The 22,079-nt window shown below is 44.9% G+C and overlaps 1 protein-coding gene and 1 pseudogene across 4 annotated transcripts in view; both read right to left on the bottom strand.

The window, feature by feature from the left end:
• Positions 1-1,010: 1,010 nt before the first annotated feature.
• On the bottom strand, positions 1,011-11,873 carry LOC139790191 (uncharacterized; annotated as a pseudogene).
• Positions 11,874-13,882: 2,009 nt separating this feature from the next.
• The window catches only part of SVEP1 (sushi, von Willebrand factor type A, EGF and pentraxin domain containing 1), a 123,736-nt gene continuing 115,539 nt past the window's right edge, over positions 13,883-22,079 (bottom strand). For all 4 annotated transcript variants that reach the window (XM_071731876.1, XM_071731874.1, XM_071731873.1 and 1 more), the window contains 3 exons: positions 21,196-21,291; positions 18,337-18,430; positions 13,883-16,448 (listed from right to left, as the gene is read on the bottom strand). In XM_071731876.1, the coding sequence (XP_071587977.1) occupies positions 16,418-16,448; positions 18,337-18,430; positions 21,196-21,291 (221 nt within the window). In that variant the 3' untranslated portion in view covers positions 13,883-16,417. The remainder of the gene's footprint in view (positions 16,449-18,336; positions 18,431-21,195; positions 21,292-22,079) is intronic.

Below are 22,079 nucleotides of genomic sequence, written 5' to 3'. Positions count from 1 at the left end.
TTAAACAGCCTTCTTGGCATTTTATGTTTAAGGGGTGGTGTCCCTTGCTGAGATGCCTGGAAGAAGACAGGGTCAGCCCACCCATACGAAGAGGAGGGCAAGTGCCACATGTTATGAAAACTGGGAAGCAAAATAGTATCTTTTCACAATATAGCCATGAAACCAGGGCACTGTGCAGGGGAGCAAACTGAGCATTAAGAAATAGAATATGCAACTGAAAGGAAAGGTGAAACTCAATGTTTGGGATGCTTTTCAACATCATTCCCCTTTTCTCAGTAGAAACTCCCTAAATTAAAACCAAGATGGTCAACATTTCTTATATCCCTCCAGTCATCCATATTCACCTGCAGTTCCTGCTGGTTTGCTACCTAAATTTTTTAAAAAGGCAAGCTGTACAAACTTCTCCTTCTGTTGTACAAATCTAACTTTATGCTAAGTTTAAAGGTGCTAGATGATGCAAGAAACGGTCACTGTCACCCAGTTAGACTATCATTATATTTTCATGTAGTTATCTGAGAATGCCCAATGCAGCAAAACATCTTTATCATTCAATGACAAATTCCTTGAAATCCTTGCCTTACCCCTCTTGTACGTGCACAAGATAACAAGGCCATGATTTTGTGTGAGCAAAACCAAGCTCTGCAAATCTCTATTTTGCAGCTGAATGTGTTTCCAGCTTGAGCTCCTGCTGTGCACACTCTTGAGCAAACCCTCTTTCTGTCACGGTAGTGCACAAAACTGTATGACATGGGGGAAGTTTCCAGCAGTTTCTCACAGAACCTAATCCTGTAGCCCCACCCAAAAAACCCCCAAAAAACAAAAAACAAAGCCAAACCTTTGCTACACAAACCCAATACAATCAGCCAAAAGGACAAAAGGTGTCCTTCCTTTGAACCCTTCCTCCCATTCTGGCTAAAAAGAATCTTGCTGAGAGTGATGGTAGTGTTGACTGTTCTGCAAATGTCTTACCCATCCCACACAAGTCATAGAAACACAGAATCCTAGAATTTTCAGGGTTGGAAGGGACCTTCAAGATCTTCTCGTTCCAGCTCCCCTCCCATGGGCAGGGACACCTCCCACCAGATCAGGTTGCTCAGAGCCCTGTTCAGCCTGGCCTTAAAAACTTCCAGGGATGGGGCTGCCACCACCTCTCTGGGCAACCTGTGCCAGTGCCTCACCACGCTCATGGTGAAGAACTTCTTCCTAACTTCCAATCAAAATCTCCCCTCCTCTAGTTTGTATCCATTCCCCCATGTCCTATCACTACCTGACATCCTAACAAGTCCCTCCCCAGCTTTCTTGTAGCCCCTTCAAATACTGGAAGGCTACCAATAAGTTCTCCTCAGAGCCTTCTCCTCTCCAGACTGAACAACCCCAACTCTCTCAGTCTGTCCCCACAGGAGAGGTGCTCCAGCCCTCTGATCATCCCTGTGGCCCTTCTCTGGACCCACTCCGGCACATCCATGTCTTTCTTGTAAACAGGGGCTCCAGAACTGGACACAGGACTCCAGGTGGGGTCTCAGGAGAGCAAAGCAGAGGGGGAGAATCACCTCCCTCGACCTGCTGGCCACGGTTGTCTTGATGCAGCCAAGGGTCCAGTTGGCTTTCTGGGCTGCAATTGTACACTGATGGCTCACGTTGAACTTCTCATCCAGCAGCACCCCCAAGTCTTTCTCCTCATGGTGCTCTCAAGCCAGTCCCTGCCCAGCCTGTATCAGTGCTTGGGATTGCCTTGACCCAGATGCAGGACCTTGCACTTGGTCTTGTTCAACTTCTTGAGTTGCATGGCCCCACCTCTCCAGCCTGTCAAGGTCCCTCTGAATGGCATCCCTTCCCTCCAGTGTGTCAGCCACACCACACAGCTTGGTGTCATCAGCAAACTTGCTGAGGATGCACTCAATGCCACCATCCATGTCACCAACAAAGATATTAAACAGGACTGGTCCCAGCACTGATCCTTGTGGGACTCCACTTGTCACTGGCCTCCACTTGGACTTGTACCCATTGACAGCTACTTTCTGGATGTGGTCATCAAGCCAGTTCTTTATCCACCAAGTGGTCCATCCATCAAACCCAGGTTTTACTAGCTTGGAGACCAGGATGTCGTGTGGGACTGTGTTGGAGGCTTTGCTCAGGTCCAGGTAAATAATGTCGGTTGCTCTTCCCTTGTTTATTGATGTTGTGACCCTTTCATAGAAGGCCACAAGATTTGTCAGGCATGATTTGCCCTTGGTGAAGTCATGTTGATTATACCCAGTCACCTTTTCATTATTCTTCTGCTTCAGCAGTGCCTCCAGGAGGATCTGCTCCATGATCTTGCCAGGCACAGAGGTGAAAGGACTGGCCTGTAGTTCCCTGGATCCTCCTTTGTTCCCTTTTTAAAAATGGCCATTATGTTTCCCCTTTTCCAGTCAGTGGGACCTTCACCAGACTGCAATGACTTTTGGAATACTATAGACAGTGGTTTAGCAACCACATCCACCAGTTCCCTCAGTACCCATGGGTGTATCCCATCGAGTCCCATGGACTTGTACACTTTCAGGTTCTTCAGTTGGTCATGAACCTGATCTTCACTTCTTCCTTACAACCCTTGCCATTGTCTTCTGTGACTTCAGGACTGTGGCTGGAGCCCTTGCCAGTGAAGGCTGAGGTAAAGAAGTCATTGACAACCTCAGCCTTCTCCATATCACTTGTCACTGGTTCACCTGTTTCATTTATGAGGGGGCCCACGCCTTCCCTGATCTTCCTTTTGCTGTTAATATACCTCTGGAAATTTTTGCTATTCCCCTTGACCTCCCTGGCTAGATTAGTTCTACTTAGCTTTAGCTTTTCTAACCAGGTCTCTTGCTGCTCAGACAGCTTCCTTCTACGTCCCCAGTTCCAGCTGTCCTTTCTACTATTCCTTGTAGAGTCCTTTGGTGGTGCCACACATCTGAAGAGCTTTTGCACATCGCACAAATCCCAGAGCCACTCACTGAGCCTGGCCTTCACATCCTGTCTGGCCTCATTACAGGCTTGTTGCTGGCTGTTTCTGGACAGGGCAATGACAAAATGTTGCCCTCCAGAAATGCAGCAGCACCATGGTTATGCTCCTGCCCTGCTTGTGCTGGCAGATCATGGGCACCAGTGCAGGAAGGCTAATGAAGGTCATGCTTGCAAGTTGCTTGGGGAACAAAGCACCAGCAGCATATTCATACATCAGGGGAGTGTTGGTAAATTAGTGCCTCTTCCTAAACACACCTTTTTTGTAAAGATTAAGGCCTGCATTTCGTAGCACCCTGTTCTTGTAGTATTAGCAGTGTTGTTGCAGTATTCTCCAGGGGTGAGGAGGCAGCTGAAGCGTGTCTGGAGTTTGAAACCTGCACCTTCACACAAGCAGAGTTTGCAAGCCTTCTATAACAAAACCTATGTTTAAAAGATACAAGCAGGCATTCATTTTCTGAGGCTGTTTCTCTGCAAAATGACTTGGGTAGACCCAGAGTTTACATTTGTTCTTTCAGTGCTACTGAGGGGCATGCCAAGGAAAGATTTGTTTGTTGCTACTCATTAAAAGTGCATTTTCTGTAGAGAAAAGCAATCTCTCTGTTTCTTGTCTTTTTTTTTTTTTTCTTTAATACGTGCTTGGTTTCAATACCACAACCCAAGCAGATCCACTGCCAGCCCCAGTCAATATAGTGGTAGCCTCCTGTGAGACTCAAATAGAAAAAAAACCAAATCAACAAAGGCAGCAACTGTTGCCAATGGAAGGGCCAAGTTAACTCCTGCTGTATTCTCAGTCTTTATTTCTGAGCCAGGTGCTAAATGGCAATAACAAGCAATGAGATCTGAGCCAGGGGGAGAAGAACACAAAGCTCTTAGACATTTACAGGTTGTCCTAGTATGACAAAATTAATCTTCAAACAGTGCAAGAGCTGGCTTGGTCATTCCCAGAACTCTTTGTAATTGCCATTGCTGAGGGCAGGTGATGTACCAGAAAACTCAAGAAGTGCATTTTGGCACCTTCACAGCAATCACAATAGATTGTACTACACCAGCCCGATTTTCTCCTGTAATGAGGTAAGAGGTCATGCTGACACACAGGAAAAGGACACTTGGTACATCACTTGACACTGCCAAATCTTTTTATACCTCCTCCTATGCAGTGTTCCACAGCATGGTTTAAATAAGATTGGTAAAAGGTGCATGCAGACTTTGTTGACTCATTGCCTCCAGTGCCAATGATTTGTGGCCACACTGCAGAGGTAGTTCAAGCAGGGTTTAGGTTTGTTAATTTTTTGGCCTTCCAGTCCCACTTGGTATTTTTTTTTGTTGAATTGGGTATTGAAATTGTGCCTCTGACCTCTACAGGTGACATTAAACTGAGAGGTAGTGCCCTGGAGCACAGAAGCAGGACTGAAAATGATCTTGGCAAACTGGAAAAGTGGTTTGGCAAATAAAAGGGATTACTCTGGAAAAGAATAAGCACAAACACTTATCTGTGAACCAAATCCTTTGCATCCCTACAGCATGTCTGGGAAACTTCTTTCTCTTCTCTTGGCTGACAGGCTGCTCCTGAGCACATGGAGTAGAAAATGAAAAGATAGAAAACAGCTTTATTAGGACAGGATAGGAAAAAATGGTATCTCATACTGGTCATATGTGCTGGCTGGAGATGGGCTGGAGGTGGTTTGGGCTGTGGGGCTGGAGGTATGAGGGTGTCTGTTGGAGGTGCTCAGCCAAGAATGCCTTTGGATGTTATGTCCTTTGGTGCTGGGTGCCCCTGAGACCATCGGCTCCAGCCTTGGAGATGCTTGGACTTGGAGATAAGCACTGGCAACAGCAAGGCTGGAAGTGATTCCCTTCTCCCCCACCCCCTTACCTCTCCTCCTTCCTTTCCTCTCCTGTTGTTCCTATGCAATTAAAGTTAAGACAAACAGGAACAAAAACACCCCAAGCAAGGGACTATAAGCAGATATGATAAAAAGGAAGAACATAGCAAACAAGTATTTTTTTGTGAAGGCATTGGGACCCCTGCCATCTCCCTCCTGCAGAGATCAGAATGCTGGGGGGTGGGGAGGCTCTTCCCATTGTGCTGCACAGGGGTGCTGAGGCTTTCAAGCACAAAAGTCTCCTGGCTGCTGCAGGCTAAAAGAATAGTAGAGAGTGGAAAATAATAGAAAGTGGAAATTTAGTATTCTACTAAAAGAATAGTACAAAGTGTTTGCATCTGCTTTTAAGGACAGGAGGGCACTTCCGAAACATGTCTCCTGTGCTCTGGGCATGGCAGCCACGGAAGGACTCTTAGAGGCATTGGGGGAAGGATCTGTGGGCTGGAAGCATGGGTTAAGATTTAACCTTTAACTTGAACCTCACTGACCATGGGGAATGGTCTTTTCCCCCAGTGCAAACCCCCACACAACCCACACTTTGGTGTGGGTCTGTCTGTGCCCGTCTGGCAAAGGCAACTTGTGTTCCAGGTCCACGTGGAAACTGATGGAGGATGAGGGGCTTGGCTAAGCTGATGCCATGAGACCTGGCAGGAGTCTCATTAGCCCTGGTCCAGCTTGCTGGGCTGTGGTGCTGCCCTCAGTGTGGCTGCTGAAGCACTTAGTGGGTATGTACAGCTGCTGGTGTCACATGTGAGAAAGGTCTGGCTGCACAGGCTTCCTGGGTCTCACAGGAAAAGAAAAGCATAAGAAGGAGAAGGATAAAAAAAGCTGTATGAGGTGCCAGAGAGATGAAGAGAAATGTACAACTGCAGCTACATGCAGCACATATCTTGGGCATCCTCTCCTTGGCTGCAAGGGCAGTTCCTGAACTGATGGAGGCTGGGGGGTGGGAAGGGGCTGCTGCAGAGAGCTGTGGGGCACAGGCAGCTCCCAGGAGAGACCCTTGTCCATGGGGAGATTAAAGGCAGAGTCCAGGAATGTGACCAGCTCATAGGAGCATTTTAATTGGACATATAGCCCACATGAAATCTTGCCCAAAACATCACATCCTTGACAGGGAAAGAGAGTTATCTTCATCTGACTCTTTTAGCCAAGCCAGGGCATTATGCACTTATAGTGCTTATGGCTTTGAGCTTATGGTAAAAGCTCTCCTTCCTCCCAGAGGAAGCTCTGAGGGAAAAGCATTGAGAAGAGCCTGTTATAGGAAAAAAAACCAGCAGCTGAATATTATACTGTTTTCACCAAGGCCAGAGCAAAAATACTGCAGAAAGAGTCCCTGAAAGGACTGTTTTACCTAAGGCAGCAAAACTCCCCAGAATCCCCTTTTTGGGCCCCAGCCCAGCCCTGATGTTCCTCTTTTGGCCTCTCAGAAGTCATCTGCTGGGGCTGCAGGCAGGGGATGTTTTGCCGTCTGCCCTTGGATGCTGCTTTGATGGTACTCACCCCAAACCTGCAAGCAAAGGGGTCACAGCTGGGGACTGATGCAACTTGCAGTAGCTGCAGCCTGGCAGCTCCCTGGGGACAGAGTTTGCAAATGGTGCTTATGTGCAAGCACGGCTCTGAGGGGGAAGGCACAGGAACCTCCTCCTGGATGCCTCTCTCCTGAGCAGTGCATTCCTCAGCGGGGTTGCAGAGCCTAATTTCCCACCAGGAATCTCCACCAGCCGACTCTGTGTAGGGTCCTCTGTCATGGGGCTGCCCAGCTGCTCTGAATCAGGAGTTGCACTAGCAGGCAAACCACAGGCTACTGAGACACTGGTAGAGGGATGGATGAGATAAAAGCCTTTCCTCAAGTCCTGGGTCAGGCTGCTGGGTACGAGGGCAGCTGCTGCCCTGCTGCCTCCTCCAGGTCTGACCTGGATCTTTCCAGACAAACCTGAACATCAGGACATCATGAAATAATCTTCTGATGTAGCCAGTTTTCTTTGAGTTTGTTGTGGTCCTTTCCTTGCCTTTCCTTCCCTTGCCTTCCCGGGTATCTTCTTCAGCAACTGATATGCAGTTGCAATACTTCTCATTTGGTTGCTGAGAGCCCACCCCAGCTGCCACTCTGCAGAGCTGTGCCAGGGAAGGTTCTGCATTCACTTGCAAAAAGGGAGCAAAATGCCTGAAAGCCTAAATGCACTGGACCCCAAGATTCATGTTTATCTGTTGCAGATCTTTTTCATTTCTCCCTGCTTTCAATTATTTGCTGCTTTTATGGTCCTGGTGATCTTCTACATGACCAGACATGTGCCTTTCCTAGGTTTTCTACCATAGTCCCCTGTCTGCATTTGAGACAGAAGCTACCCTGGTGGCAGTGACATGTGGATTTCTTCCCCTGCATCCTCAGACGTCCCACCACACCTCGGAGTCACAGCAGCCACCCAGTGCAAGCTCTGCTGGGCAGTACTGGATGGCAGCAGCAGGAGAAGAACTGGAAAGTCCCAGCTCAGACTTTATCTCTCCATCTCCAGTGCATAATTGGGCAGATTACTCAGTGCCTGTGCTTCCGTTTCCCCATCTTTATAGGTGACATCAGTACCTGCAAGCCTTGCTATGGGAATTAATCACATGTAGCCATGGCCTGCAAACAAACCAAGCTTGAGCCCATCTGCAGAGGATCTGAGTTGTATGCTTGTGGCAGCAGCCTGGCATTGCAACAAGTGACAGCCATGAGTAGTGTCAGCAGCAGAAGAGTGTCAAACCAATGCAGCTGCAGAAACACCATTGGTGCAGGCAGTAAGAGGACGAGGCAGCAGTATCTGTGCCATCTGCTCACCACACACAGGCAATGATGGCAGAGGAGCCAGAGCTCCTGGTATCTCTATGTAAAAGCCTCTGCCTTGGAGCATGGGGGGACTGAAGAGTTTTGTTGTCCCAGCATGGGACAGTAGGATGCCCCTCAGGACATATAGGTGCTGTTGGAGGACAGCTCTGGGCTTTGACATGACACCTGCCTGCTAGCTGAAAAGACAGGGCATGGCCCCCCATCAGCCTGCAGAAGGATAGCAGCTTTGTTGCCCTGCGGGTACTCTTTACTTTCCTCACTAGACCCATCAGGTTCTCTGTTTGGGGTCAGACTTTTGTTGTTATCAAACTTGGAGAAGTCACTTTAATGATGGGGAGCTGATTTGGATGGTCCCCTACAGCCCACACCCCATCGGTTCCTTGGTACTGAGCTGGTACCTGGAGCTGGCACAAGTGCAGGCGCTGCTTCTCCACTCACAGCAGACTCCAGTGTGCATGAGGGACACATAGGAATAGCTCATGTGATGGGGAATATCAGCCACAAGGGTTTTCTCATAGCAGAGATTTTTTGGATTAAGTGACACTTAAGTCTGACTGAAATTTTTGGGGTGTTGGATGATGTGCAAAATCCAGTTGTGCCCTTTGTTGTCCTTCAGCAGGTATTCACCCCAGTGGTTATTTCCTGCTCTAGCCCACTGATGCCTCAGGTAGATCCTGACCCTTGGTTTGGTTTGAATTTCATTAAACTCCACAGAAGGGTCTTCACCCAACTCTGAAAAATATTGTAAGGGATATCTGCAGCTGATTTGGGCCCAAAGACACTCACTACTGATGAGAACACTGCCAAAAAGACAGTGTGCCCTACCACATCTCAAATATGACAAGGTCCTGAGCCATTTTGGGTCAGACTAGAACCCTGAATCTGACACCAGTGATTGAGGGCCCTTGTGCAAGCCTCCACCTTCACTTTTGCTGCTCAGCTTTTATCTCTAGTGCCCTAAGGCCCATTTATGGATTTTCTTGGGAGATGTGGGTGGAGGGGCATGGTTCCTTCTTCTAATCCTTGGTGCTTAAGTGTTTGATGGTTTCTAAAGTGCTAGTGTCAATGTAGCCTGAGTCATACAACCCCAGGCAGACTGTCTGCATTCTTCACTACTTTTGCATCTTTCCATGAATACCCCAAAAGACTCAGGAAGACCCAGTAGCTTCTTGAGATCTGGATTATGATACGAGTTACAGTGAGCTCTCTGGACTGTATTTCACACCTAGTAATACACTACTGAACTCATGGACTCCTGGATTTTTTCAGAGGCAGATCAGCCCACAGCTATCTTGAAAACCCATATGCTTTTTGGTGCAATGGGGCATCTGCTTTACTTATCGCCCATCCTGCTTTATTATATATTCTCAGAGCCACACTCAGCGACTCCTCTCTGAAGCATCCTCAGACCTGGTATTTGTACACAGCAGCCACTTGTGTCTGGCTTATGTAGTACAGCCATAATGAAATCAGGAGCACCACATACTTCAGAACATTTAGGCTGCAAAATCACAGACTGAGCAGGAGGGAAATGCTAAAACAAAGGCTCACAGCAGGAGCCAGCTTTCCCAGTTTTGCTGTGCAGCGGGAAACTTGGTGGTATGATCAGGGTCTGCTTTCTTCACCCCTCACCTGACCCTGGTCTGTATTTACTTTTCCTTTCTTTATCTGTGTTTTCAGAACTATGAGCCACCAGCCCTTGAGACATTCCTTCTCATCCCATGTGGGCACCAGCTCCCAGACACCACTTACTTCAGGAAAGGCACCAACATTATCTCACTGGTGTTGGACAGACACAAATTGTAACCTTGCTGGCACTGTAACAGAGGTGAACCAAAAATCACATGAAGTCTGTCACTGCATCACTGCTGTGCTGAGGGATGGTCTTTTTTTCTCTTTCCTCTCTCATGCCTAGGACTCTTTCAGTATTGCTTCTTCCCAAGCAGGAAACCCACAGATGGTGTGTCTGGGAATAGCCAGGACACCAGCATGCCTGCACACCTCCCTCCCTACCCAAAGGCACATTTGTGTTGGGTTTTTTGCTCAGGAAGCAATGACCTGTCATTTCTAACTTTAATTTCACATAATTTCCCCTTAATATGATTAGCCTTCATTTATGTAATTTATTCCCACAAATGCTTACAGCACCTCCCTGCTTGTTAGCATCAGGATTAATTAATGAGCTGTTATCCCTTACCCCAGATCCTTAACTAAACTATTTAATAAAATCAAACCAGACATCTGGCCTAGCAATACCTGACTAGGCAGCCACTATCTGCCTTCTGCATTCAGGTGATTGCAAATATCCAGTGCCAAGCACTTAGCAGACATCTCAACAGTGTCTGCAGGGCAGGCAGAGTTTTTCACATTTATTATAATCCTGTAATGAGTAAGGCTGCAGTTCAGAAAAGTGCTTAAGCTTGTTCTTAACTGCATAGGTGCAGCCAACTACCCTTAATGGTTGTATGGCATGACCATATACTAAAGTGCTTTCTGAACTGCAGCTAAGTGATGCTTCTCTTCTTGTCATACCACATAGCCTCCTATTTTGCCATCCCTTTTTTCCAGCATGGGAGAAGGATGTTTGCAGGGTGCTGCCCCTTGCCAGAGTTCCCCATATGCCTTGTGCTGTATGAGATGGGTCTGGGGACTTGCCCAAGCCCTCCCAAGGCAGAGTTACAAGGCTGTCTCTGATCAACACCATCAGTAAGAACTATGGAAATTTTTGTCTCTGTCTCATTCCCAGGGGGTGGGACACAGCCCTTCCTGGGCACCTGTGCCTGGTGCCTGATATTAGTGCCTGGCTGCACCCCTCTTCTCCCAGGGCAGACAGGCAGAGGCAGACTCAGGATAAAGTCCTGCTCTGACATGTTTTTGCTGTGAACCTGCCCTTTGATGGGAAACTGTCTGCCCCCCCTGTCTCACCAGGGGATGGCTGTGCCACCTGGATTCAGAGCTTGCTGTGGCTTGGAAGCTCCCAGTTGACATTCCGGCAGAAATAGCCAAGTGCACTTAATTCCCTTGGTACTGAGCAATATTTGGGGTGGGCCTAGTGTGCATGCATGAGGCAGATGGGGTATCTGCACGTCCTGTGCCCACTCAACCAGTCCAGGTCCCTGCTCACAGCCCCATCTGTCACGCAGTGGCCCCAGGCTCAGGGCTGCACAAGCACAGACGCACAAACCCATTGTGAGCCACAACAGTGGAGCAGATGTCAGGGAGAAGGGAGATTTATAGAATCATAGAATTTTCAGATTTGAAAGGGACGTTTAAGATCATCTAGTTCTAAGCCCCCTGCCATGGGCAGGGACACCTCCCACTCACTAGATCAGGTTGATCAGTGCCCCTTCCAGCCTGGACTTAAAAACTTCCGTATCACAGGCTGGTGCAGAGCAGAGGGAGGAGGAGGGAGCAGTATCTTCTGCCCAAACCGATCTGGCTACACTTCTGCTCCATGCTCTTGGTGTGTGCCTGGCAACTGCAAGGGCCAGTCTCCATCCCAGGCCTCGGCAACCACAGCCCGTGTCTGTAAAATGAGGAGCGTGGCCAGGGAGAGCAGGAGGAAAGGGGCAAGGAAAGGCAAGGCAGCAGCAGCTGGAGGAGCATTCAGTTCTGCAGGGATGCAGCTGCCAGCCCTGCCTGCACCAGCAGCTGCACAGCTGAGTCACTCTTCACCCTGCACCTCCCCCGAGCCTGTCAGAGTGCCGGGTCCATGTCCAATCCATCTTTGTCACGTCCGAGTTAGCTGCAAAAATCACAGTGCTACTCTTTGAACACTGCTGCAAGTACTAGTCGGGATACTGAAAACAAGGCAAAATAAATGGGCAGTGCTGAGGAAGTAGCTAGGAAGTGGAAGAAGGGAAAGGCATGAGTTAAGAGCTGACTGGGAAAGCCCTGGATTTGTTTGTGGGGCAGGGACGAGCAGGGAGTGGCGACTGTGTGATTGTTCTTTGCCACCTCGTTGCCTAAGAACAGGCTGATTTCCTGAGGCTGCTGGGATGCAGCACAGCAAAATCCTCACCGAAGAGAGGAGTGCCAGGTGGAGGCACAGGATCAGTCCACACCATGCTCCAGGCCTGCCAGGTGGTGCAGGGCAGAACCATCACCTTTGCCATGCCCACAGGCTCTGGGTGTAATTGGGACTGGTGCTGGGTTGGGCTGGCTGACATGGCCATAGCCTCAAAATTTCTGGAGATGAAGAGGAGCGTTGAGGTTCCAGGATTATCTGCTCAGCAGCAGTTGCTTGCAAATGACTGTCTGAAGGAGGAAGATTTTATATTCATCAAAGAGACCAGACTGAGAAGTTTAAGGTTCATGTTGGTCCCCTGGCCTATCAACGAGGTGTATGTATGACATCTGCAGGAGGGCTACCATTAGTAATGATAAAAATTATGTTAAATCCCATCTGTCTCTGTCCTGCTGTAGGCACCTTGGTGTAAACGAAAGGGATCATCTGGCCCATAAAATGGGAAGACATGAAGTAACTTACTTGTGGTGACACAGCCTGCTGGGAGGAAGTCAGTGTCCTGTCCCTTAGGCCACTTCTGATGCTTTCTTGTAGTGCAAGGTGTTGATGCTGGTCCATCCACACATGCAATGTCTGGCAGGATGGACCAGCCTGCACTGAAGAGCCACATCAATCAGCTTGTGAAGAGCACCAGCTTTTATAGTGAGCATCAGCTTTTTATATATATAAGCTTGGCTGGGAGAGCACGTAGACTTTGATCTTGACAGGCACTAGCAACATGTCAGTCTAGAGAGCAATGTAATGGAAATGCAGCCCTGGTACTCAGAGACAGTCTTCATAAATGGGATAGACAAATGGAGAAGTGCTCTGGTTCACATTCATGAGAGGAAATAACCTTAGAGAACAAGATTAATAATGGCACTGCATACTCCACTTGGCCTGGCTCTAGCTACTGAAGTGCCTGTCTCTCACTGCTGGAAATTTGTGGTCAGGGTATGGGTATGTTCACCCAGAAAAGTATTTGCAGTGCAGTAAAAGCAGCAGAGATCCTTTTCTGCAGTGAGTCTCTATACTGCTCTAAGACAAGTCCGAGATGTGCAAACTGTTAGTGCACAAAGATGCAAAAGAGATCACTGCTCAAACTGATCTCAAAGTAAAAAGGTAACAACTGCTTGCACTAACTCTGTCTAGTGGCCCCTAAGATCAGAGCCAATACTCAGACTTTTCCCACTGTACTTCCAAGAGCTGAAAGACACAGGTGTCAGCAGACTCCATTCATTGTTGTAGCTTGTCTGGTGTTTGTGAACAGGGCAGGGAAAGAGCCCCATTCTCACCATGCTTCCTCTTAAATAAAGCAGTGCTCTGTATTTCTATAGCACACACAAGATCTGAGTCCACATGCAGAGACAGCCCAGCTGCTCTCACTCAGCATTATTAGGAGCATCTGGAGCATCATAAATTTGAGAGTTAAATTTGCAATTTTTGTATCAGATGCATATCAAATTTCAGGGCTTCACAAACATTTTATTGTTTGTAACCTTACAGCACCATTTGGCCTGGTGGCTTAGGGGGAGGCTTTGAAACATTGACCACCTTTTGCACTACAACACCCACTTTTCTATCAAAAACATGGACAGGCTTACCAACATTACCTTCAAAACCTCACCCCTGAATCTTTTGACTGCTATGTCATATATACTCCTTGTTTGGAAGAGTGCAGTTTGAGTCACAAAGTTTTCTTTCTGCTATAGCACTTTTTTTTTTGTTTTCTTTTCTTCTTTTTTTTTCTTTTTTTTTTAAGATCAACTGTCTTTGAATATGGTTGTCTCCTTAGATTTGTACCCCCAAGAATGGTGGGGTGCAGAATAAACTGGTGCAGAATAAAACGAAGAGTAGCTCCATGTGGTCTAAAGGAATGAGTGAAGCAGGCTTTAATGCATTTGCTTATTCCAGTGGCATATTTAGCCCTGAGAGGTTTGAAAATATGCCTCTAGCAGCAGAAAGGACTTGAAAAAATAATTGCTTTCTGCAACCTTATCTTGAAGGTCAAACAGGGACTAACCCAGCATATCCTTTTAAAATTATGAGCAATTATTTTGTTTTTTCCCTTGAGTGGAGTTCCATTTGCCTGGTACTTGGGCTTTGCCAGAAGGTTCTAAAGAGTAGGTTGGTATTTTTGTTGTGAGGCATTAAGAAAAGAGTGCCACTTTGCCTGTATCTGAGTACTAAACAGGGTGCAACTTTATTTACAGTGTAAAGTGCATCACACAGAAGTTGTTTAAAACACACAACAAGCAGTGACATAAATGACAATACAGTACCAGGTAGGGAGGGGAAAGTGTTCCAGCAAGTATAAAAACATCATCAACAGCACTAGTATAACAGCCTCTAGTTTCAGCTACTCTGTCCTACCACCACATCTCCTTACAAAACGTGTTGATTGGGTTGATCCCAGGACTCCATGTACTTAGTCACTGGTGTGAAGCTGGAGTGCTAAGAGCCATTCTCAAGTTTTCAAACATGTCCTGCTAGCTCTAAGCACTATCCTCACCACTGCTGTTTTGCTCTGGAGTTCACCAGAGAAGAGCCAGGGCACACACCAGAGAAGCACACTGGAAAAGGGACGAAAACATGAAAGAGACATATAAATAAAGGTCTGCTTTTCTCACCCATGCACTCTTTCCCTTGAGAAGTCCTGTGTTGCTCACTACAGCTTCCATTCATATGCTGCTAAGGCAGCAAGGAGATCAAGGAAACAAGTGTGTACAAATGGTGGTGACCCCGGGTTGAAATGCAAACATTATTTACTGAACACTGACTTCAGTCAAGGCTGTAAACATTGATGGCTGGGGAGCTGGGACACAGAAGATTGCTATGTGCTAGCAGAGTCCATTAGAAAAAGAAGGTTGTGGCAGCTGAAACAACAACTCTTGAGCTGGCTGCAGCTTCCACTGGGAAGGAATCTACATTCACATTAATCTGATCCCCTAATGACTCCTGTTATTTACCTATCTGTTTTTATTTTAATTGGCTGAAAGCTCTTATTGGCTCACAACTTTGCTTGTTTATTTCTTCCCCATTTCTAGTCTTGGGCTAACAGCCATCAGTTATGTGTCAGTATTTACTAGTGCCCTATGGCTGTAACTGTGAGCTCATGTTTGTGTCATATCACTTTTCTGTGTTCAAGTTCATGCATTCATAAAGGGTAGGTAAATCTATAAAAGAGGGAAGGGGTGCAGCAGGGTGTGCACACTTAACCCCAAGGGTAACTAAACAGGAATACTACAGAAGGTAAAATTTATTTCTCCTTCTTTCCCAGTACTGACTGCAAGTCACACTTTTTATGGGAAAAATGGAGCTTCTGATCAATGACTTTCAGGTTCTCACTCTAATACCTTCTTTCATAGATCAGACTTTTTGCTAACTGATGAAAATAATCACACATTTGACCTCAAAAAATACATGTGATTTCTACCTTGTAATTCCAGTGCTTTGCTTAGCCAAAGGTAAATCTTAGAATCTCAGTTCATTAGAGCATGACTTAGTTATGGCACTCAGCTGTGTGTTATCCTCAGATGCAATGGCATCAACAGGGTGAGAAAGAGGAATCTGACAGCATGTGTGCTATCAGTATTTCTCACTCAGCCAAGCATTTCTGCCTGTGTGTGCACTTAAGAGGCCTTTCCCAGTTCTCTGAGGGTTAAGCATAACATAAATACAACCTACCTGTAAGCAAATATCAGTTTCACTTGTAAAAATAACTGCTGTCTTCTCTCGTCATCTTAGGAGCAGTCAAACTTTGGGACCCAAACCCTATGAATCAAAAGCATTCAGCTGGCAGACAGCTGCTAGTCATGTATTTTGTAATTTACCCAGGAAAGAGATGATGGTTACAGGCAAGTGTTGAATCCCATGGCAGCTGGGAAGCACACATTTCTCTCTGTCTGCTTGCTTCCCACTGCTGGATCTGGGGTTATCCAGCTTTAAAGCTACACCTGGACTGAGGCCACAAAGCCTCAAAGGCTCTCATTAGCTACACTTGGTCCATCTTTCTCTTAATGACACAATGTTCTCTCACCTCTTTTACATTTTTGACTGTTTTACTAATAAATCTCAGGTAAAATTCATATCAATGCCGTCCATCAAGTCAATCTCCAACTATGTTAATGCCATATAATACAATTTACAGAACCTTTTTCTTATGCTCACCAGAAACTCTGGTTACAACATGGACTTTATCACATGTACTTCTAATTTACATCATCATGAGCTCAGAAACAGGCCCAATGCAAAGTTTATCCACTCAGTTAGCCTTGTGTAACTATTCTTTACTGTTGAGTTGCTGGACAGCAGTGTGCCTTGGCAGGTGGTAAGCAGAATTGCCACATTCTGTTTAATCATGTTTGGCAGTATAGTATGGTTTAATTAGCTTACAGTATGTAAGAAATGGGAGGGACTCTTCTGTACCCTACCACTTCCTCAGTGGACAGCAGGAATCTTTACATTTGTAAGTGAATGTATGTATGGTGTGTGTGTAGCAGCATATATTTGATAATACTTTTGTAAATGAAAAATACAGAGGATTTCTTTAAAAATTGAAAAGTATAGTAAAATTGTATCACAAAATAAAATACAAAACAAGGGAGATAGGGAAGGAAGGGAAGCATGAATTTGATTTACAATGCAATGGATTCCAAGAGCTGGTGCCTACACTGGAAAAAGGTATCTGAATGCAGAACTGCTGCTCTGATCTTAAAATGGATAGAATCCAGCCTTCCGTTTCCTGTGTCAAAAAAAAAAAACAAAAAAAACAAAAAAAACAAAACACAAAACAAACAACAACAAAACAAATAAAATCAAATCAGTGCTGTGCTGAACACACCAAACAAGATCAACACTGAGGCACAAGAGCCTGGTGTCTGAAAGTGCACCAGGAAAGAGAGTGCCACAGCTCTCAATGGCATATTGAGAGGGGAAGAAGGTGGGTGTGGGGCATCCTCAGGACAGTAGAGTACCCTGGAAAGAGCCACCAGCAGCTGAGGCCAAAGCTTAAGAAAATATGAAACAGACCTTATTCCATGTTTCTGATCCTTCTCTTTCACCTCCTTAGTTCTGTGTGGAAAACTTCCTTTCAAACAGCTCTTGAAGGGACAAGCTACCAAACCACAAGCCTGTAGGGCTAATCATCTACCTTTTCTTAGTCTTCACAATGCCTCACAGCACTGTGGACTTCAACAAAAAACCAAGAACAGTATGGTTTTGTAATAGCCTGAAACTGTGCTTTTTCTCAGATCTAGACTCCATAATGTTTGGCTGCTATGCCTACTGGGTTTGGGCTTCTCTGCTTCATGTCATGAATGGAAATACTAGTAAATTTTAGATGTGTAGCTTCCAGTCTGAAGATGCATAACCTTTATTGACACTACATTTAAATTGTTTCATTCAGGCATTAATTGCAGCTGAAAAATGAAAACTGTTCATTTTAGACAATGAATTAATTGTCCTCAAACAAGCATGTCTCATAAACTGTCTATAAGAGAGCCAGAGAGGAATGGCTGTAACTACTTGTCCAGAAAGTAGAAAAAATGTAAAATGTCATAGTCTTTCTCTCTAATCTGGAGAAAAATATTAATATTTGGATGATATTTAATTAGTTCTCCAGGGTAATGACCAACGCATTCAGCAGGAGCGTGTGTGGGTTCAGGTAAAAATATTTTTGTTAGCAGATGGCCCTCATTAACATTCCATGCAGGGAACAAAGGAACTCATACTGAATATTTTGTTGCTATACCTGGTTCCCAACCACAACAACATCATACATCATTTGACCTGCTCTTTAGGGCTGTGAATGGCTCTGAATCAGCATGATATAAAAGAGCTTTCAAAAAAAAAAAACCCGAAAACCGGAGTCCTCTTCAGACTGCTCTGGAAGCTGAACACCCAAACTTCACAAATTAACTTTAAAAAACAGAGATACAATGGAGACTTCTAGATGCTGCCTCACACAGTGACAGAGCTGACTGATTTGAAAACTTGGTCTGCTATTGCTCTCATTAATCAGCTAACCAAAACACAAGCACTGGTAAAACTCTATTTAGAGCACATGTGAACCAGACCTAAAGCCAGTTCTTGGGGCTCTTGATACAGGGACTATACTCCCACATTATGCGAACTAGGACTTGATTCAGAGGCACTGTGATGCACTCTTTAAATGATTACACTACTCAGTATTAAGTATAAGAAGAGCTATTACTTATAACATCTGTTGTATGACCCTGGTCTTGAACCAGCTGAGGCATATGCAGTTCAAAAAGAATACTTGTAAGTAGGCCACTGAAATTTCCAGAACATTCTGTATTATGACACAACAAACATTTTCATTTATACCATTAAAAGTAATGCTAAACTTTGCACGTCTGCCTGTTTCCATGTCTACATGTAAACAAACAATTTCAAGAGCTTTCTGTAAATCTGGCAATCATTTTGCAGAGTACTCTCGAAGATCTTTCCAGATTGCCTATAAATCATGAGCCATCCAATGACCCCTGTTCTTACAGGATCAGTATCTGGAGATGCTGAAAATGTGCAAAATTAATTGCACATTCTTCAGATTTAGAATTCAGTAGGGTGTGATTCAGCCTAATGTTGAGACAGTGCTCAGCAACACTTACCTAGAGCAGTCATGTCCAGTCCATGATGGGGGACAGTAGCACCGATTTGGTCGTATGCACTTCCCACCATTTAAGCAAGGCATCTGGCAAACAGCTGCATACAAACACACACACACAGAATTACAATAATGAGCACACCTACTCATCAACAAGCTGATTAAGGAACAGGGAAATGAAAATCCAGCCTGCATTAAGCACAGTTAAGCATAGACTATGTGCTTAAGCACAGATTAAGCACAGGCTGCTCTCTAAACTACCACATTAAACATCAACTGTGAGTTTATTGTAAATGATGGAAAGGACAGCCTTAGAAGCACATCTCTGTTGAATGTGCTTTGATTCTCCACTACTCTTGCTGCCTGCTGCAACGTTTGAGCTGCATGAAACAGCCAGTGTATTATTCTTTGCTGCCTTTTTTTGTTGTTGTTTTTGTTTTAAGTTCAGGCAAAAAAAATCAATACAAGTGGAAGCAGGAGGAGGATCTAGAAAAGAAGAATCAGAAGATCAGTAGGAGAATAGGCCTTTTTCTAGGAAGAAAATGTGGGTGTTTATTCAAAAGGAATGTGACAGCTAAACAGTAGTCAGGACAATCAGACGCCAAATGTGGTAAAAAAGTATAGAAAGAGCCATCATAAACAAAAGAAAGTGAAAGATCAGAAAGACATCTACAGATCCACAGCACACATGGAGTAAGGCTTCACACAACAACACCTGTATGGAGACAAGAAAAGGAAGCAGAGAATGATGATGCCGGATAGCCATAAGAAGTGTGTCTAGATGGCACAGGGCATTTTAATTTGAGTACAAGAGTAGCCTGCCTGAAAGTGTCCTGCTGGGCCAGCTGTGAAACATCTGTACCTGCTTTTGTGCCACTCTCCAACCCGGGGATATCAAGCAACCAAACAGAAGTCAAAGCTGCACATCTCTCAGTCAGTTTTGAGAGAGGAAGATAAAGCACTGTGCAATTTACAGAGCAGAATCAGAGACTCACTTAATGGGGTTCTTCCAAGGCAGACATTTATTTCGCAAGAAAGCTGAAAGATGTGAAGCCTTTAAAGTGGATAATGTTATATCTAGAGGTCAGGCCTAAAGATACCAGTGAGGAAAAATGCTGAGTAATATTTTTGCAAGGAATATGCATCAGGAAAAATTAAAATGGAGGAAATGGAAAAGAGTAATCACAGGAGGTACACACTATTCCAGTTCCTCGGGGCCAAAAATGAGTAAACAATGGCAGGAGGTCACAGAGAGGGACCATCCCTGTGCAATTAAGTCTTCCAGGTTTGTCATCTTGAAGGTAACTTCTGATTTTGTAATGAAATATATGGATGAAACATTTTCAGCTTTAAGTTCATGCAAACAGTTATTCCTGTGAGAGAGCAGTTAATCCAAATATTTTTCATTTCACCTTGCTCTGTCATGGCAGAAGGTCAAGACCAGTAAGTAAAAGGAAAAGTGGTTTAATAACTTCATAAACAGTGGTTATTAGCTTTTAGGGATGGACTTGGGCACAAATGCAGTTACCCACTAGAATTTTTAATTTAGCTACTGAAAAGCAAGTCAGCCTGAACAGATTTAATTGGTGGCCCAAAAGTAAAAAAGCCACATAATGTCCTCAACTATCTATGCTGTTACAGATGAAAAGTCTGTGACATTGACAGGAAATTAAACAATATGTGCTAGGCAAGTGTCCCTTCTAAAAATGTTCACTCTGGGATTTCAATTTGCTAAAGGATGGCTGGGTTTGCAGTGCATCACCCAGCTTATCTCCTAGACTCACTATTCTTACAAGCTGAACAAATAATATGAACATTTATTAAGAAAAGCAGGAATTCTTTCTCCACTTGACCCAATCAGCCACTCCAAAGACTTGCAGGAAGGTGAAACTGGGCTTTCATATAAAGGCCTTGCTAACATAAAGTACACCAGGACCATAAAAATACAATGACTAAACTCTAAAACAATTCAGGAAAATAGTTAAGATTTATTAGTAATTTAATACTGATTGCAGGACATTTCAATGATTATTTGATTGCTATGAATTTTACTGGCTATTTTCACAGGAACAAGCCTTTCAAAACCTGACATTTGTTCAGTCTTGATGTGGAACCATATATCCCAAATTTGGGCTCAAATACCATTCCTAATTGCATAATACCATCCTCATCTGACACAAGCTGACTTGCCATGGCACAGGTCTAGAGATTAGAATCAGGTCCCTTACTACACCTCTTTAATTTGGTGTGTCTTTCAGCCTCTGTTAGGTGCAAGTAGAGGATATAGTAGAACACAGAAAATGTTAAATTTGTTCCAAGAACTTAGATGGTAGCTAATGTAAGGTACCCATGTAACACATAGTACCTTATATAGGTACTGTATACCCATTAAATTCACCCATCCTTAAACAAATCCTTATTTTGCTCTGCCTAACTCAGAACTCAGGAAGTAAGTGGGAGTCACCTACACCAGACATCTATGTAGTGAAAAGCCTCTGTAGTACCTGCAGTTTGTTTGTGAGTTTAATGGTGAACTTCTTTTATTGGAATGGAGAGTCTAGTTTTATTCTTTGCTTTGGAAATCCTCTTCTCTGCACTGCTTTTTGCAGAGAGCACTCCTGTGAATGCTCTCTGTCCCTTCTGGCAGAGAACTTTTCTGAGGCCTTTAGATTCATCAGGGACTACTCTGAAAACAGTTTGCAGCTGGGGACAGCAAATCCTCCAGGATTATTGTTGCAGACCTGTGTTTTGCTGTGAGAAGCTCAGTACTTCCACAGAGTACTTAGTGAGCTGTGCTAGGTACTGATAGCAGAGTCAAAAAAAAAAAAAAAGTGAGAAAAAATGCAGGTGAAAGGAGTTTTACCCATATGGCAGCGTGATCCAGTCCATCCAGAGGGGCAGTCACACTGGTAAGGGGCCACACAGCGACCTCCATTGAGACATGGCAGAATGCATATTGCTATAGAGAGAAGAGAACCAGTGAAATGAGTTATCTCCCATGAAAACAAAGACAAAAAACATGCAAGAAAGGAATTTCAGTCTAATTAGCAACTCTACTATCCCTTTAGGTGTTTGCATGTGGTCTCAGGAAAGCTGAGTGGGATCTGCCCACCAGGTATGAATAGCAAACACAGCTGGCATGGTGGCCAGAAACAAGAAGGAATGAGGACAAAAGGACAGACTGGAGCAATTGTTGGAGTGTTTCAAATGTTTGTAGGCTCTGTACTGTTTGCTTGTTTCTCACAAATAGTATCCACAGACAAGTCATATCCACAGACTTCTGTGATGGTGGCTAACAAAAACAGTTCATACTTTAATTATGCATCAGGATTGTTTGTGCATTCCCCAAGGTCCCACAATGCAATATCCAAAACAACTACACTGTGAACTGTCCATAGAAAAGCACTTGGTCTGGGCCAGTAAAAACATGCTGAGAGAGGTGACACCACAAGCACCCCCATGGAAAGACAGCTTTGGTACCAAGACATTTTGGGTGCAACAGGTTGACTGTGGCTGGAAGATTTGGGGAAGAAACAAAGCAGACAACAAAATACTCATGGAAACACACAAGAGCTAGAGTTTAGCTGGGTCTCAAATTTGGACTTTTGAGTGGCGTTTCCAACGGAGTTTTATACTGAGAGGGAGGATGGAGGGCTGCAAAGAAGTGAATGCAGAGGTTCTTCTCTTCATCTGCACAGCAGAGATCAAGCTGAGCAGTTGCAGTCAGCCTGGTTAAGAAAAAGATAG

The sequence above is a fragment of the Heliangelus exortis genome, chromosome Z (assembly GCF_036169615.1).
Source record: "Heliangelus exortis chromosome Z, bHelExo1.hap1, whole genome shotgun sequence".
In the NCBI taxonomy this organism is placed as follows: domain Eukaryota; kingdom Metazoa; phylum Chordata; class Aves; order Apodiformes; family Trochilidae; genus Heliangelus; species Heliangelus exortis.
The sequence above is the reverse complement of the archived record's forward strand: the minus strand, read 5'-3'. Positions and strand labels throughout refer to the sequence as shown.